At 31.5% G+C, this 18,409-nt stretch overlaps 1 protein-coding gene across 1 annotated transcript; it reads left to right on the plus strand.

Annotated features, from left to right (window-relative positions):
* Positions 1-440: 440 nt before the first annotated feature.
* LOC137839197 (uncharacterized) lies at positions 441-8,353 on the plus strand. Its single transcript, XM_068648323.1, has 4 exons — positions 441-685; positions 794-1,101; positions 1,285-1,653; positions 3,567-8,353. The coding sequence occupies exons 1-4, from the start codon at positions 441-443 to the stop codon at positions 8,351-8,353; spliced, it is 5,709 nt and encodes a 1,902-aa protein (XP_068504424.1).
* The last annotated feature ends 10,056 nt before the right edge of the window (positions 8,354-18,409 follow it).

Consider the following 18,409-nt stretch of genomic DNA (forward strand, 5'->3'; position numbering starts at 1 on the left):
TAATATGAAGCAGATGAGGTGGATCGAATTTTTAAAGGACTATGATTTCTAGCTAATATACCATCCTGGGAAGGCAAATGTTGTTGCAGATGCGTTGAGTCGTAAAAAGATACAAATATCTTCGCTTATGATTAGAGAGCTAGCATTGATTGAAGATTTCAAGAGTATGAATTTGGAGGTTTCCATGTCTTCAAAATGCATTAGTTGTAATACACTTGTTATAACTAATGAATTTCTGGAGAAGGTGAAGGAGAAGCAGTTGGAAGATTCAAAATTGAAGAACTTCATGGGCTTATTAAATACTGACAAAGCTAAAGACTTCTCTTTAGGAATGGATGGTATTTTGAGATTTAAGAATAGAATATGCATACCAGGATAATGAAATAAAGAAAATATTGCTATCTGAAGGTCATAAAATCAAACCCAGTTTACATCAAAAAATGACGAAGATGTATCAAGATCTCAAGAAGTCCTATTGGTGGCATGGCATGAATAATGATGTAGCTAACTTTGTAGTTGCTTGCTTGACTTGTCAGAAATCAAAGATTGAACATCAACGACCTGGAGGCATGTTAATTCAGTTAGACATTCCAGTGTGGAAGTGGGATAGTATCTCAATGGATTTTGTTACCCACTTACCACGTACTTTGAGGAAGCATGACTCTATTTGGGTCATAGTGGATAGGTTGACAAAGTCGGCACACTTCTTACCTATAGATTTGAGAATCTTTATGTGAAAGTTGGCCCAGATTTACATAGATGAAATAGTCATATTGCATGGTGTACCCTCCAGCATAGTTTCAAATAGAGATCCTAGAGTCACCTCCAGATTCTGGCAAACACTTCAAAAAGCTTCGGGGACTAAACTCAGACTTAGTTCAACATATCATCCTCAGACTGATGGACAATTAGAGAGAACTATCCAGTCCTTAGAGGATTTGCTTAGGACTTATGTGTTAGATCATTTGGGCAGTTGGGATAAAATTCTACCTTTGGTAGAGTTCACTTACAATAACAGTTACCAAGCTAGCATAGGAATGGCTCCTTTCGAGGCATTGTATGGAAGAAAGTGTAGGACACCTCTGTGTTGGTTTCAGGATGGTGAGAGTGTGTTAATTGCACAAGAATTAATACAAGAAACCAATGAGAAAGTCAAAATGATTCAAGAAAGATAGAAAACATCTCTTAGCAGGCAAATATCTTATGCGGATCAAAGAAGAAGACCTTTAGAATTCTCTGCAGGTGATCATGTCTTTTTTAGAGTTACACCGTTCACTGGTGTAGGAAGACCACTCAAATCCAAGAAATTAACTCCTAAGTTCATAGGACCTTATCAAATTCTTAGAAGAATAGGCCATGTGGCTTATGAAATTGCTTTGTCTCCTCCTTTAGCTAACATTCACAATATTTTCCATGTATCCCAGCTAAGAAAATTTGTACCTGATCCCAGCCACATTCTAGAGTTTCATTCCATCCAAGTGAAAGAAAATATGTCAGTTGAAGTGAAGTTAATAAGAATTTTAGATTCACAAGTGAAACAACTTCGGGAAAGAAGTATTCCCATGGTGAAAGTATTGTGGGATCCCTTCTCTATAGATTCCACTTGGGAAATTGAAGAGGGGATACAAGCATCATACCCTAATCTCTTTCTTGGTAAGTTCATTTTCGAGGACAAAAATTTTTGTAGTTGGAGATAATGTAACAGCGTGGTACAAAAGCAGGGAAGCCCCCACTGCACCACAGTCTTCTTTTTCTCCTTCTTATTTTTTTTCCATCTATCCCTTCTATCTTCTCTCTTAATTTCTCACTTCATACCTCATCTATTTTAGAATTTGATCATACCACGCTGTAGCTGAGGAGTTACGAAACATTTCTACCCGATCAGATTTTTAAATAGAGTAAGTTCATTTTTGCTCTAAAGATCATTTGTTCTCTGTTTTTTCTTAGGATTTAGTCATCAATCTTGGTGGGGTCAATTGAGAAGTTTAATCCTCTCAACTTATTCTACTATATACTGAATTTTTGTTCTATTTGGATAACTTGGATTAGGCTCGTAAATCTTGAAGCTTATCCAGACTATGGAGAATAAAATTCTAGAGGTTGCTTGGAAAGCAAGCAACTAAGATAAGGGAAGCGAAATTTAATTTTTAATAGCACCCTAGGATAGAAGATCTGAATGTGGAAGGGACGTGGTCCCAATATTCAATTTCTCTTGTAGGGATATATTGTGTGTTTATATATTGTGTTGTTTGTTTATATATTATTTAAAATTTATAAAAAATATTAGATTTTGATGGTTTAATATTTAAGTGTTGTTTTTTATGTTAATTAAGGTTTTGAATGTTGTGGATCGTGTTTGGAATGATATTGTATGATGAAATGGTGTGGAATTGAATTCATACATTTGGGATAATGTATGGACTAATGTTTGTTGTGTATTAAGTATTGATGCCTATGTGGTAACAGAGATCTCCGAGCTTCACTGATGATCTAAGTCACATAGACTAAGATATCAGGTAGTGAGAAGCTGATAAGGGAGTTCATGAACACGGTGACATATGAGATGCACGGCTTGGGTTGTATTGAACTTACCCTGATCCTTTCTGTTAGATTCGCTAGTAATCTTCGGATCAGGTGTTAGTCTCTGGTAGGACTTACTTAATACGGGTCTTCCGGAAGACGTTGTTTGTTGAATATTCAAAATGTGTAGATCCATGTGAGATCTATGTGATTGTTATATGTTGGAATTTGAAGAAGATTGAATAATTGAGAAATTGACCATGCAATTTGATTTTCTCTTTTAATTTAATTGTGTATATTATAAAATTTTATTTTCACAAGTTTACCCTTGTTTTTCGTGTTGTGTTTGAACTGCAATGATTGTACTATGTACACGAGTAGGTGACCATACAGGTGCAGGAGAGCCTTAAAGGTTTCAGAGTTTTATTTTGAGCTGTGGATATGTAAATATTTGTATTTCTATAAGTCATAATCTTTTAATAGAAATATTTTGAAAAACTTTAAGTTTGTATAGAAATATGTAGAACGTGTTTTAAAATAGTTAGATGTATTTTCTAGAGTGTTTAATGAGAGTTATAATTAAAAAAATCATAGAATAAAAACATGTTTTACTATGTTTATGTTTTTTTTTTATAAAAAGTTTTCATGTTAGGCATCACTATGCAACTAGACATCTCAGTTAGACTGACACCGCAATTACTATGTTTATGTTTATAAGTGTTATAATTTGTTTATCTTTATCACTATATTGTTATTATATTTATTATAAGTTATTAATATATTATGCTTAATATTATTATAGGGGAATTATTGGTAAGTTTATAATTTATTATATATTTATTTTTAAAAAAACACTATATAGGAATGTTTAGGTTCAGTTGTAAATTTGAGATTATGAAGGAGATGATCCTCCCATTATATTGAATTCATATAGAAAAAATATTATGTGTTAAGGGTGTTGTACTGGTAGGCTAAAACCGAGAGGATATATAATGAAAATTCTCAAACCAGAAGAAGATGGCTTGAAAACTCTGGGGTTTGTGCAGGAACATCTTCCATAAAACATCCGTTTTATGATGTTATAGTCGATACTCCGTTGCCTGACAATTGGAAGAACTTAACCATTGACAAATATGATGGAAGTACGGATCCTGATGAGCATATTGCAATATACACTACTCAAATCAGCTTGTATACATGGAATGATGCTGTTATGTGCAGAGTATTTCCTACAACTCTGAAAGGGGCAGCATTAAGCTGGTTTACACGCCTCCCACCTTTGAGTATAGATTGTTTTGATACGTTGATAGAAAAGTTCGGTGCTCAATTTGCAACTAGTCGTCCCCATCATTTAACGTCAATCGCCTTAGTGAACATAAGACAAGAGAAAGGAGAGTCTTTAAGAATGTTCATGGAACGTTTTGGAAAGGTTGCTTTGGGAATCCGAAATCTTAGTCCAGAGGTCACCATGCATCATATGATAACGACATTAAAACCGGGACCATTTGCCGATAGTCTTTGCAAGAAACCTGCGATCAATCTGGATGAACTAAGGCAACGGGCATCAAAATTTATGCAAATGGAAGAATTAAGGGAGTTTCGAAACCAAGTAAGGGTTGATGGAGGCGAGAAGAGGGTGACAGAAAGAGAACACCCGCCTGTTGCAAGAAGAGCCCGAGAAGAATTCAGAGCTCGAAAGTTCCAGCAATACACACCTCTAAATACGAACAGAGCAAGAATTTTACAGGAAGCCATGGCAGCCGAAATAATACCATCACCAAGAAAAGCAAGAACACCAGAAAGGGCAGACCGCACCAAACATTGTGAATATCATAAAAATCATGGTCATCATACAGAAGAATGTATTGGGTTGAAAGATAAAATAGAAGAGTTGATTCATGCCGGACAGTTAAAACGTTTTGTTCAAAGGGGAAATCCAAGAGTATGGTTGAGTCCAGAGAGAGATACGAGGGGGCGAGAGCTGGGTGAAAGAAGGGTTGAAAGGTTGGAAAGGAGAGAAAAACAAGTGGAAAAAAGAGACGAAAGAAGGGTTGGAAGGCCAGACGAAAGAAGAGATAGAATCTATCAAAACACTCAATCAGTAAGACGAAGCAGAGAGCGAAGTTTGGGAAGACCGGTTAGGGGGTTTATAAATACGATCTCAGGAGGTTTTTCTGGGAAGGAATCCTCATCTGCACGAAAGCAACATTGGAGAAATATCAGGTCTGTTAATCATGTTTTCAAAAGAAGAACTTTACCACCAATGCTTTTCACAGACGAAGACTTCCAAGAAATTGATCCAGATCATGATGATCCTATGGTAATCACGGTTGAAATAGCCGAATATGCTGTCATGAAGACCCTGGTTGATCAAGGGAGTTCGGTCGATATCTTGTTCTGGGATACGTTCAAAAGGTTACATTTGAGAGAAGAAGACATAGTGCCTTTTCGAGAGCAAATCATTGGCTTTTCAGGCGAAAGAGTTAACACAAAGGGATATGTTGATTTGGTGACAACATTTGGAAGAGGTAGCAAAGTTAGAAAAATTAAAATCCGATATCTGGTGGTGGATGCATCCACCTCATACAATGTGTTGCTAGGACGATCTTCCTTAAATAAGTTAGGAGCAATCGTGTCAACACCACATTTGGCCATGAAATTCCCAACAGAAAAAGGAGAGATAGCTACAGTTTATGTCAATCAAAGAGATGCTCGAGAATGTTATGCAGCAAGTTTAAAAATGAATTTGAAGGTGGATAAAGAGGCTGAAAAAATAGTAGCCATGGTGGACTTGGATCCCAGATTGAATGAGGAAAGGCTGGAACCGAAAGAAGAAACGACAGCAGTACTGTTAGGCCAAGACGACAGACAATGCACTTATGTAAGTGGAAGTATGCCTGATGAATTGCTTAGCAAACTTATCACACTGTTGCGTAGTAATAAGGATTTATTTGCCTGGCGGCCGTCTGATATCCCTGGAATTGATCCAGAGGTAATGTGTCACAAATTATCTGTTTGCCGGGAAGCAAAGCCAGTATCTCAAAAACGAAGAAAGTTAGGAGAAGAACGACGACAAGCAGCAATTGAAGAAACTCAAAAGTTAATACAAGCTGGTTTTATCCGAGAAGCTAAGTATACCACGTGGTTGTCTAATGTGGTACTCGTCAAAAAACCAAGTGGACAATGGAGAATGTGTATAGATTACACTGATTTGAACAAAGCTTGTCCGAAAGACACATATCCATTACCTAACATAGACCGACTAGTTGATGGGGCATCTGGCCAAGAGATGATGAGTTTCCTTGATGCTTATTCGGGGTATAATCAAATACAGATGTATGCACCTGATATCCCGAAAACAGCTTTCACCACTGATGTTGCAAATTATTGTTATAAAGTCATGCCTTTCGGCTTGAAGAATGCTGGGGCAACATACCAAAGATTGATGGACAAAGTGTTTAAAGAACAGATTGGAAAGAACCTAGAAGTGTATGTTGATGACATGGTTGTTAAATCAAATGAGATACAGAAACACCTGGAAGACCTTGAAGAAGTGTTTGCTCAAATAAGGAAATACAATATTCGACTTAATCCAGAAAAATGCGTTTTCGGCGTCAGAGGAGGAAAATTTTTGGGATTTATGTTGACAAACAGAGGAATTGAAGCTAATCCTGACAAATGTGAGGCAATCATGCAGATGGGAAGACCAAAAAACCTAAAAGAAGTGCAAAGGCTAGTAGGGAAGTTGAATTCACTATCAAGATTTTTGCCAATATTGGCTGAGAAAACTAAACCGATTATAAACTTGTTGAAAAAATCTGAAAATTTTGTGTGGAGTGAACAATGTGAGCAAGCTTTATCTCAAATAAAGAGCATGGTGGCTGAACCTCCAATTTTAGTAAAACCTGTACCCAATCAACCCATCATAGTCTACTTAGCTACTTCAAATGAAGCAATAGGAGCCGCTTTAATCCAAGAAAACCTAGAGCAGAAACCGATATATTTTGTGAGTAGAACCCTACAAAATGTCGAAACCAGATATCCCAAAGTTGAGAGAGTTGCCCTAACATTAGTGTATGCTGCAAGACGCCTTCGACCATACTTTCAGAATCATCAGGTAATAGTGAGAACAGATTTTCCAATATATAAAATTTTAAAAAAACCAGAGCTTGCAGGTCGAATGGTGACATGGTCAATGGAGCTTTCGGAATATGGAATCAAATACGAACCAAGAGGACCAATCAAAGCCCAATCTCTTGCAGATTTTATCATTCAGATGCCAACATCAGCACAACAGGACCAGTGGACTTTGTATGTAGATGGCGCGTCAAGCAAAAGAGGAAGCGGAGCAGGAATAGTACTTGAAGGACCCGATAACTTCCAAGTCGAAATGGCGCTCAAATTCGAGTTCAAAACATCCAACAATCAGAACGAATATGAAGCTCTTGTTGCAGGATTATTATTAGCCAGAGACATGGGAGTGGAAAATGTCCTTTGCAAAACGGATTCACAGCTGTCGGTGGGACAAGTGCACGGGGAGTATCAGGTAAAAGACCCTTTGTTAACGAAATATTATCATAAAGTCTTAAATATTATGCAATGTTTTAACAAGGCCGAGATGAAATACATTCCAAGAGAATTAAATATGAAAGCAGATTCATTGTCTAAGTTAGCAAGCCAACAAAGACAAGTGCAACACAATTCCATCATACAACAAACCCTCAGTCATCCGACAGTTAGTCTCGACGAATGCTTCAATATTGTAACAGCCAAAGATGACTGGATAAACACATACATCGAAATCATAAAAACCCAGGAGCAAGGTGTTCAGCCGGATGTCAAAATAGCAAAGAAAGTCGCTAATTTCATTCTAATCGGTGATGAGCTATATAAAAGGGGATACTCTACGCCCTTGTTAAAATGTTTGACCAAAGAACAAGCAGAATATGTGGTCAAAGAACTTCATGAAGGAATTTGTGGACTGCATTGTGGAGCTCGAACAATGGCAACAAAGGTTTGTAGAGCTGGTTATTATTGGCCAACAATCCGAGAGGACTGTGAAGTTTATGTCAAAACATGTAGAAAATGCCAAGAGTTTGGGAGCTTAAATCATATCCCAGCGCAGGAGTTGCAAGAAATCATATCTCCATGGCCATTTGCAAAATGGGGAATTGATATACTTGGCCCATTCGCACTTGGACGAGGCCAAACAAAATTCATGATAGTAGCTGTAGACTACTTTACAAAATGGATAGAAGCAGAAGCATTGACAAAGATAACGGCACAGCAAGTCCAAACGTTTATATGGAAAAATATAATATGTCGATTCGGAATCCCACATACTATTGTAAGTGACAATGGCCGACAATTCATTGACAAAAAACTTATGGAATTTTATGCAGATTTGGGAATCAAGCCCACAACCACTTCGGTCGAACATCCACAAACGAATGGACAAGCTGAAGCCGCAAACAAGGTTATTCTTGGACAATTAAAAAAGAGGTTGGGGACTGCTAAAGGATTATGGGCAGAGAAATTACCGGAGATTTTATGGGCATATCGTTGCACACCGCAAACATCAACTGGAGAAACACCGTTCAATCTCACTTATGGAACAGACGCAATGTTACCAGTAGAAGTTAATGAACCCACATTAAGAAGACAAATGGAAGACTGGAATATCAACAATGAGTGTTTGAGAACCGATCTTGATCTTATTGAAGAACTTAGAGAAAAAGCAAAAATAAAAGAGACGGCAGTCAAACGAAGAGCAATGAAGAGATTTAATGCAAAAGTCAGATTTAGGGCTTTTAAAGAAGGGGATCTGGTGTGAAGAATGCGAACTGATGCTCGAAAGGATCCACGACATGGAAAATTGGCATCCAATTGGGAAGGACCTTTTAGAGTGCTAGAAAACTTACAAAATGGAGCTTATAGGTTAGAAACTTTGGAAGAGAAAATGATACCGAGAACCTGGAATGCAAGTCATCTAAAATTTTATTTCAGTTAGAATAGATGTAAATTACTTATCATATAATGAAGAGGAATTCTCAAGAAACAATCCGTTTTGTTATCTTTCATTATGTACATATACATTCTTCGTCTCTCGGCCTTGGATGCTTTCACTTCAGGTGAAATCCCACCCGAGAATAGATTTACATAAACTCTCGGCTTTGGATGCTTTCACTTCAGGTGAAATCCCACCCGAGAATAGATTTACATAGTTTTTTTTGGGTTTGGATGCTTTCATTCCAGGTGAAATCCCACCCGAGAATCGATTTACATAGCTTTTTCGGGCTTGGATGCTTTCATTTCAGGTGAAATCCCTCCCGAACAAACAAATATAATGCTCATTCTTGAAAATCTTCAAAACACACGAAAACCGAAAGATCAGAATTAGCTTTCGTTTTTTGAAAATCCCTGCTATCAGAATCTTCCTTTAAAATTTGTCAAATCTTAAAACATTTTATCTCAAAACCGAAAGATCAGAGCTAAAACACAATTCTAAAAACCGAAAGTCACTCGTACAACTTACATTACTAAACCGACAGTTGCATATTCCAGTCAATAATATATCAATTACGAATCAACCTTAATAAATTAAAGGTTTTTGATTAATAATTTTATACTTCGCAATTTTTTGACAAATAAAAAAAAAAAAACACACCGAAAGGTCCAAGTCATAACAGTTAATATCTTCATGCTCCAACAAAATGTTGTCTTTAAACTAATAATAGAAACCGAGAGGTAAACTCAAATAATTCTAACATTTCTAACGCTTTCAACAAAAGAACTGAAAATTAGCAAGCCTCAACGATTATAACAGAATTATCAGAACATAACAGAATAAAATTACGATAATAACCACAAAAGCTTAAACATTTATATTAACAAAAGTTCCCAAAAAAAAAAAAGGAATTACATCACGAATGCAAATATCCAACAAAGCTTAGCATTCCAAAACAATTATACTTCTCCACAAGTAACCGAGAAGTATCCGACAAACTAAACCTTAAAACCCTATACCTAATTTTCAATATTAATATCTTCAGCATCATTATCTGGAATCTCATTAGCAGGAACTAGCTCACCATTATAAAAGTCCTTCTTAACATCAAAATTACCTTCATCAATAGGAATTTTATAAAAGTATTTTGCTTGTTGAAGAGCCTTCTCAAAGCCAAGTTTGTGTTGTTCAAATATAAAACTTTCGGCTTCAAAAACATTGGTCTTTAGCTGATTAATCTCCTCATCCATAAGTTTGATGGTGTTCTTGTCAGATTCATTAGCAGAAGATAGCGCCGATACCTTCTCAGTCAAAAGTTGATTCTCCTTGCACAATTGAGCATTCTCCGTAATACATTTCAGGTTTTCATTCTTCAAATCAGAAATTTCTTTTCCAAGACCTTCATTTTCGATTTCTTGTTGTTCTTTCTGTTCTACCACCTTCTCTAACTCTAATGATAAAGAGTTCATTCTATCCTTATACTCAGCAAGATCATTCTTCAGCTTCTCAAATTCGGACAACGACACGCAGTTTCCATTCTTCTCTTTCATCATTTTTCCAATCAAAAGATTTCTACTTGATAATTCAATAACAGAATCCGCTAATGAAGCAGCATCCATATTTTTCAGCATATTGTAAGTTGATTCACTAAAAGATGTTTGAACGAATTTTGCATATTTATTCGTAGCACTAAAAATCGTTTCGGGAAGAGGTTCACATGAAACATTCCCACTATGGCGATGGCGCCGAGAAGATGAATGTGACTTCTTGCTGCTCCTATCCCATTTCTTTGATTTCTTCGAAGGACCAGCAACATCAACATTACTTGTCGGTTCCACCACGTCAACATTAGCAACTGGCTCCACGTTTTCTACTTCCACAACAGGATTTACCACATTCTCGCGTCGGGGAGTAACATCACCCACTTTGTTAAGCAGTTTCGAAAAGTAAGATCGAGCTTTCGGATTAGTACTTGCCATCAGAGCTGAAAATCAACAAAAAATTTAGCAAAGTTAAAAAACTTATCCTAAAAAGCAAGAAAATGCGGAATAACCACGTACCAGTAAGATCTTCTCGAGGATGTGATGAAGTATACAACTGAAGCAAAGCACGAGTGGGAACTTGATACGAGAAACGACTAAAAACTTTAATAACATGACGATCGGCCACACCCATCGAATGAAAGGATATTGAGTTAAACTTCACAGGATCTTTCGTCCAATACAGAGGAAATTTTGGAGAATTTCCATTAAAGAAATATTCTCTTCCTAGTGGCTCTATTAGAATTTTGAAAAAACTTCCTTTAAAATCCTTATACGACGACGTAAAAGGCTTAAGAAAACACACATTGGACTTGCTAATAAGGGACAACCACCCTGGCCGTTTACCAGGCCGAGAACTATAATTGTATAAAAACGCAGAAGGACTAGGAGAAAGTGACAATAATTTACACAAAATAATGAATGCTTGCATCGCAGCCCAACCATTAGGATGAAGCTGAGTAGGAGCAACATTAAGAAAATTAAGAACGCCCATTTGAAAATTGTTCAAAGGCAATCGAATATGAAGATCTCTGAAAAAACAAGCATAAAAATAAAAAAATTCATAGCTATCACCTTCTCGGCCATGACACACATTATCAACATCACCAACACGCCGAAATGAAATGATATCATTTTCAATATCAGAATAATAAATTTGAGAACGGGAAAGAAAACTCCGAAGTTCGTTAGCAGAACGATACTTCGAGAAATACTCTCGGACTTTAGGATTGACCCATTGATAACCAGGACGAAGGTTTTTCTGGGGTATGATAAATCCAAATTCTTGAGGAACATCAACAGCAGGAGCTCCACTTGAATCATTCATACAAGATGGAGTAGCAGAAGAAGATTTTGACTCAGGAGGAACTTCTTCTCGAACCACTCGGCCAGTTGATTCACCACCCGCGCTTGAAAATTCATCAGTAGCAGAAGAACTTGAAAGAGACATTACCTTCGCAAGAATTGAACGAAGATTGACAATATACTTCCTTCTAAACAGCAGCAAAGCTCACACAATCATAAAAAACCCAATGGCAAACCTATTTATAACCCAGGCAAAACCCTAGAATTTCAAACGATATAAACCATGTGGCACCATTCAAACATATGTCATCTAACGGTCAAAATAGCAAGTTCCTGTCAAGTCATGAAAACTGAGCAAAATAAAGCGCAGAAATCAAAGCGTTCCATATCAAATCAAATCAAACGTCAAACATTATTATATTATATTAAGACACAAATATTTCTTTAAACTTGAAATAAAAATATTTTTGTCTCGGGGGCTAGTGTACTGGTAGGCTAAAACCGAGAGGTTTAGGCCGAGAACAACATTGAGTAAACAAGGGAAAAAGGTTGAAACCGAGAGGTTTAAACCGAAACCTGAAAGGATAATAAAAATCATAATAAAGCCCAATTTAAATAAGGAACTTGCACAAGGGGGTGTAAAAGTAATAAAAAGGTGTGAGAAGAAAGTCCAAAAGTACTGTAGAAGGCCCATCAACGAAACCCTATAAATAGGAGGTCAGCACAAGAAAAAGGTAAGAGTGATTTTATCTGATGAACGTTAAACCTTTTCTGACTTTGGCATCGGAGCGACTTGCAGGTACCCCCCACCTGTTGTGAGGAGAAGCCGAGAGCACCAGCCGAGAGGAGAAGCCGAGAGCACCAGCCGAGAGGAGAAGCCGAGAGCACCAGCCGAGAGGAGAAGCCAAGAGTTTTCATCAAGGAGAGAAGTACCCGGCCCAAGATAGTATTCAGCCCAAGATTGAAGGATTAGTCTTGATTAACCCATTTCAAGTGTTCTTGGTCCTTGTTGTAAGAACAGGTGTGTTTCGATTAAAGAGAGAATTTGTGGGGATTTGAGGTAGTGGATTTATGAGGATGTGAGAGAGAAGTGTGAAATGTTTGGATTGAGATATGTTAGAGTAGATCTATGAGGAAAGTTTATTGGAGTTTCTGATTAATGTGATGTTTGTGAGGAAATTTTGAATTATTTTAAAGGTGTAAAATGTTACTTTACAAATTTACCCTTACCAATTAAAAAATTAATAATGAAATAAGTTTATTTTTGTTTAAAAATAAATAACTTTCACATATTCATAAATTTAAAATTTATAATTAAAAATAAAAAAATATGTATTAAATGTAAATAGGTATAATTTAAAAATTATAATTAAAAGAAGTATGTATTCAACAAATTAAATAAAAACAAGACTTAATGTAATTTCTTAAAATATTAAAATGTATTATAAAATTAAAAAATAAATCATTAAATAAATAAGATATTATATAAATATATTATTTTTTTAACATTAAAAACCCTGTAATAATGAAAATAAAATATATTACAAGAAAAAGTATAACATAATTAACGATAAAAAAAAATCATAAAACATTATAATTAAGTAAATTATAACTCATAAACATAATAATCATACCTAGAAATATATTAATATAAACACAACAATAAATTAAATAAAAAAAATTCTAAGTAATTTTTTAAAATATTAAAAATATATTATAAAATTAAAAAATAAATCAAATCTTATATAAATAAAAAATAATATTTTTTAATATTAGAAAATCTTACGGGAATGGAAAATGAAAAACACTATAAAAGGAGAATAAATGAGTGTGAATTCAAAAATAATATATGTCGGCATGATTTTCCTCTACATCTATTCATTTTGAGAAAAAAATTTATTTACTAGAATTGTGTATGGTAGGTCCATTTGACGTGAATCTAATAGAAGTTTAATGAATAAAATAATTTTAATATATAATTTTCATAATAGATTAATATATATAATGGAATATCAAATTTTACATGAAAAAACTTAAATATTATCATTTATACTTTTTAGAGTGTTGTTATTAACAAAGATTTTAGGTATAAATATATAGAATAAGTTCATTTCTAGAGTATTAACGTGGAACGTGGAAGTTTTAAATGTTAATTGAAAAAATAAAGTTTACATGACGTTTTCATTAATTTTTGTAAAATTCAATTTAGATATAATATTTTTACCATGTTATTTAGATAGTTTCTATCTTATATTATTTAAGAAGAAGCTTGTTTAATCTTATTAGAACCTGTTTGCAAATCAATTTTTATTTGAAGAAGCTTTTTAAAATATTAAATTCTAATTTTTTATAATTATTTTACTATTATTTTTTAAATATTTGTTAAATCTTTCGGGGTTTTTTCAACTAGAGCGAGTTATTATTTATTTAACTTAAACCCCTCCATTTATACGTACTTATTTTGACTTTATTATAATATTTAATTTATTACTTCAATACACTAATTGATATATAAAATTTTATCGACAATATTGAAACATCGTACGTTATAAATTAAATTTGCAGATAAAAAATGTTGGATCTAACAAGTTTAGAATAACTTTGAAAGTTAAAAGTTTCTTTAGTAAATGGTCTTTTTTATTCTCTATTTTTAACAATAACAACTAACAAGTTTAGAATAATTTGAAAGTTAAAAGTTATCTTTCGTAAATGGTATATCTTTTTTTTCTCTATTTTTAACAATATGTAATTTCATTGTTAATTTATTATTAGATAAAATAAGAGTATATTTAATATTATATATAGAGAGAGTGTTTAGTTGTAAACAAGGATAATTATAAATATGGTGTTGCAATATTATTGACATAATAGATTGTTTGGTTGCAACCAGATCTAGTAAGATCTGGACTAAGAGAATTGTTGAAGATCAAAGGAGCAACAACACAATTTGCCGGTGCATTTTCCTGCACCGTAACCTATGAACCTGCACTGAGCATCACAGTCAGGAAATTGAGAACATGTTCCAGGACACTTCGGCGGATCTTGACTCCTCACACCTACATTATGGATTTTCAAAACTAAAATTAGGAACAATTCACCAAAACCAAAACTCAAAGACACACATGTTTCACAAACATATGTTCTAAATATAATATAATAATTTATACATACCAGATGAAATGACAAGAACAATTGTTGCTGCAAGGAGAACTTTGAACAAAATCATCCACATTACCGAATAACCAGCCATTCTTACAATTTTTCTGTTTTTCCCTCAATATGTTTTATATGATTTGTCAATATACATTATTTGCCTTTATATACATGAATTCAACGTATTCTAATACTCAACTTTAAACTTTATTTTCATAATACTATAATATAATTGAATAATTATGAGTATTAATGTGTAAGTTTTAAATATTAATTAAAAAATAAATTTACATGATTTTCTTTAATTTCCATTAAAAAATCATTAAATAGAAATTGATTTCAGAGAAAAATAATAATTAGTTATTTGATTAAATTAGATATTATTTTAGAGACTAAAAGAATTTATTGGTATATAAAGTAATTTTTATTATCTATAAACTACTCTCTAAATTGATAGCTAGCAATTAATTTAAATCCTAAAGTTTGTAGTTAAAACATTGGTAATTAGTTATATATCAATTTAAAAATTAATTTATAAATTTTATGTTAATTTAGAGATTATTAATGTGTAGCTTTTAAATATTGATTGAAAAATAAAAATTTATATCAATTTTATTAATTATTAATTTTATAAATTCAGTGTATATTTTAAAGATTCTATATCTTTTTAAGATATTGTAATTAATGAAGAGTTACGCGTCATTATATAAAATAAGTTTATATATGAACTATTAATGCGTGATATTTAAATATTAATTAGAAAATAAAAATTAACAGGACTTTCATTGATTTTATAAAATTCAATATATCCTTTAAAAGCTAATTATTACTGTATAAAGAACAAAATTTCATTTTAATATTTATAAATAGGAAATAGATATAATCTATCAATGTATATTTTTTTTTAACATATGAAATTTTTTATTAGTCCTTCTTTAATTTTTTTGTATTTTTTTCTATTTTAATAATATATTTTTTTTTCATATGATGATAGATGATTGTGGTTGTTTGAGGTGTCATTCTAGCTGAGATGTCAAGTTGCATAGTTATACTTAATATGAAAAAATTTTATAAAAAAGAAAGTATTATAGATGTTTCTATTATGGATTTTGTGTATATCAAGAGAAAATTAGGAATATAAATTATCAATTTGATATCATCCTAAAAATATTTGTAAGTTTTATTTATTTTTAATTAGTTGGTTGTAGAAAAACAGTGAAGAGAGAAATGTTTTACAAGCATTTCTTTAACACTACCCAATAACACTTATTACCAATATAATAAGTAACACTTATTATACTAATTTTTTAATATTATAGATTCTGAAAGTTTGAAAATTTTTAAATAAAAAAGAAAACAATAGTACAATGAAATGGAGATTAATGAGAGTTATAATTAAAAAAATCATAGAATAAAAACATGTCTTACTATGTTTATGTTTTTTTTTATATAAAAAGTTTTTATGTTAGGTATTACTATGCAACTTGACATCTCAGGTAGACTGACACCTCAATTATTATGCTTATGTTTATAAGTGTTATAATTTGTTTATCTTTTTCACTATATTATTATTATATTTATTATATTTTATTAATATATTATGCTTAATATTATTACAAGGGAATGATTGGTAAGTTTATAATTTATTATATATTTATTTTCAAAGAAGAACACTATATAAGAATGTTTAGGTTCAGTATTAAAATTGAAATTATGAAGGAGATGATCCTCCCTTGATATTGAATTCATATAGAAAAAAAAATATATTATGTGCTAAGGGTGTGCTTGGATTAAAGAGAGAATTTGTGGGGATTTGAGGGAGTAGATTTATGAAGATGTGAGAGGGAAGTGTGAAATGTTTGGATTGAGATATGTTAAAGTGGATCTATGAGGAAAGTTTATTCGAGTTTTTGAGTAATGTGATGTTTGTGACGGAATTTTGAATTATTTTAAAGGTGTAAAATGTTACTTTACAAATTTACCCTTATTAAAAAAGGTAATAATGAAATGAGTTTGGTTTGTTTTTGTTTAAAATAAATAAATTTAGCATATTCATAAATTTAAAAATTATAATTAAAAATAAATAAATATGTATTAAATGTAAATAGGTATAATTTAAAAATTATAATTAAAAGAAATATATATTCAACAAATTAAATAAAAACAAGACTTCATGTAATTTCTTAAAATATTATAATGTATTATAAAATTAAAAAATAAATAATTAAATAAATAAGATATTATATAAATAAATATATTATTTTTTTAACATTAAAAATCCTGTAATAATGAAAAATAAAATATATTACAAGAAAAAATATAACATAATTAACAATAAAAAAATTCATAAAACATTATAATTAAATAAATTATAACTTATAAACATAATAATTATAGACAGAAATATATTAATATAAACACAACAACAAATTAAATAAAAACAAAGATTCTAAGTAGTTTTTTAAAATATTAAACATATATTATAAAATTAAAAAATATACACATTTTATATAAATAAAAAATAATATTTTTTAATATTAGAAAACCTTACCATAATGGAAAATAAATAAAAAAAATACTACAACAGGAGAATAAATGAGTTTGAATTCAGAAATAATATATGTTGGAGTGACTTTTCCTCTACATCTATTCATTTTTTTTGAGAAAATGATATTTACTGTTTAGTGGTACATCTTCTCCTTCTTTTTCCCGCAAAATTTTGAATCCAAATAGCTATTATCCTCTCACTTATTTGTTTGTAAATAGTACATTCATTCACAGAAGCAAACAGACGTTAAAAGTAGAAGGAAATGTTTATGTGGTGGTGTGAGAAAAGAATTGTGTATGGTAGGCCTCATGAATATTTTTTGTCACACAAGTAAATTCTTCCTATTATCATTATGTAGTATTATTGTGAGACAACTTAGGGAAAGTAGTCTCATAGGTGTAATAAATCTATGGCATTGTGATGTTAATGTCAATGACTTTATGATAAGAGAGGTAGTCAACTGGTTGAGAGTTTGACATGAATCAGGTAGAGGTTTAATGAATAAAATAATTTTAATATATAATTTTCATAATAGATTATAATATATATAATTGAATATCAATTCTTACCTATATTTAATGAAAAAACTTAAATATTATCATTTATACTTTTTAGAGTCCTGTTATTAACAAAGATTTATGTATAAATATATAGAATAAGTTTAGAGTATTAACGTGGAAGTTTTAAATGTTAATTGAAAAATTAAAGTTTACCTAACTTTTTCATTATTTTTGTAAAACTTAATTTAGATATAATATTTTTACCAAGATAGTTTCTAACTTATATTATTTAAGAAGCTTGTTTAACCTGATTAGAACCTGCAAATCAATTTTTATTTGAAGTAGATCTTTAAAATATTAACTTCTAATTTTTTATATTTATTCTATTATTATTTTTTAAATATTTATTAAATCTTCTGGGTTTTTTTCAACTAGAGCGAGTTATTATTTATTTAACTTATTCCCCTCCATTTATACGTACTTATTTTGACTTTATTATAATATTTAATTTATTACTCTAATACACTAATTGATATAGTATTATTAATATTATTTTGAAAATTTTGATTAAAAATATGTTATGAAATAGTATAAGATTAATAATATAATATAAAATAAAAGCAGTAATTGAAACTAAAAAATTACAATTAAAATAATTCATCTACTAATAAAAATTTAGAGATTTAAAATATATATTTTTAAAAACCAAAACTATAAACATCTCAAAACGTAAAATTTATAAGCTAATTACTTTCAAGTTTCAATTTCTAACTAGTTTTTGTGAAACATCACTACTAATAAAAACTAATTTTAGAGACAAAAAATTAATTAGTTG

The sequence above is a fragment of the Phaseolus vulgaris genome, chromosome 11 (genome assembly GCF_000499845.2).
Source record: "Phaseolus vulgaris cultivar G19833 chromosome 11, P. vulgaris v2.0, whole genome shotgun sequence".
NCBI lineage: Eukaryota > Viridiplantae > Streptophyta > Magnoliopsida > Fabales > Fabaceae > Phaseolus > Phaseolus vulgaris.

Coding starts and splice junctions, on each gene's coding strand:
- LOC137839197 (XM_068648323.1), top strand. CDS start 441: ATGACGAAGATGTATCAAGATCTCAAGAAGTCCTATTGGTGGCATGGC. Junction 1,102..1,284: donor TCTGTGTTGGTTTCAGGATG/GTGAGAGTGTGT, acceptor TCACTGGTGTAG/GAAGACCACTCAAATCCAAG. Junction 1,654..3,566: donor ATACCCTAATCTCTTTCTTG/GTAAGTTCATTT, acceptor GGGTTTGTGCAG/GAACATCTTCCATAAAACAT.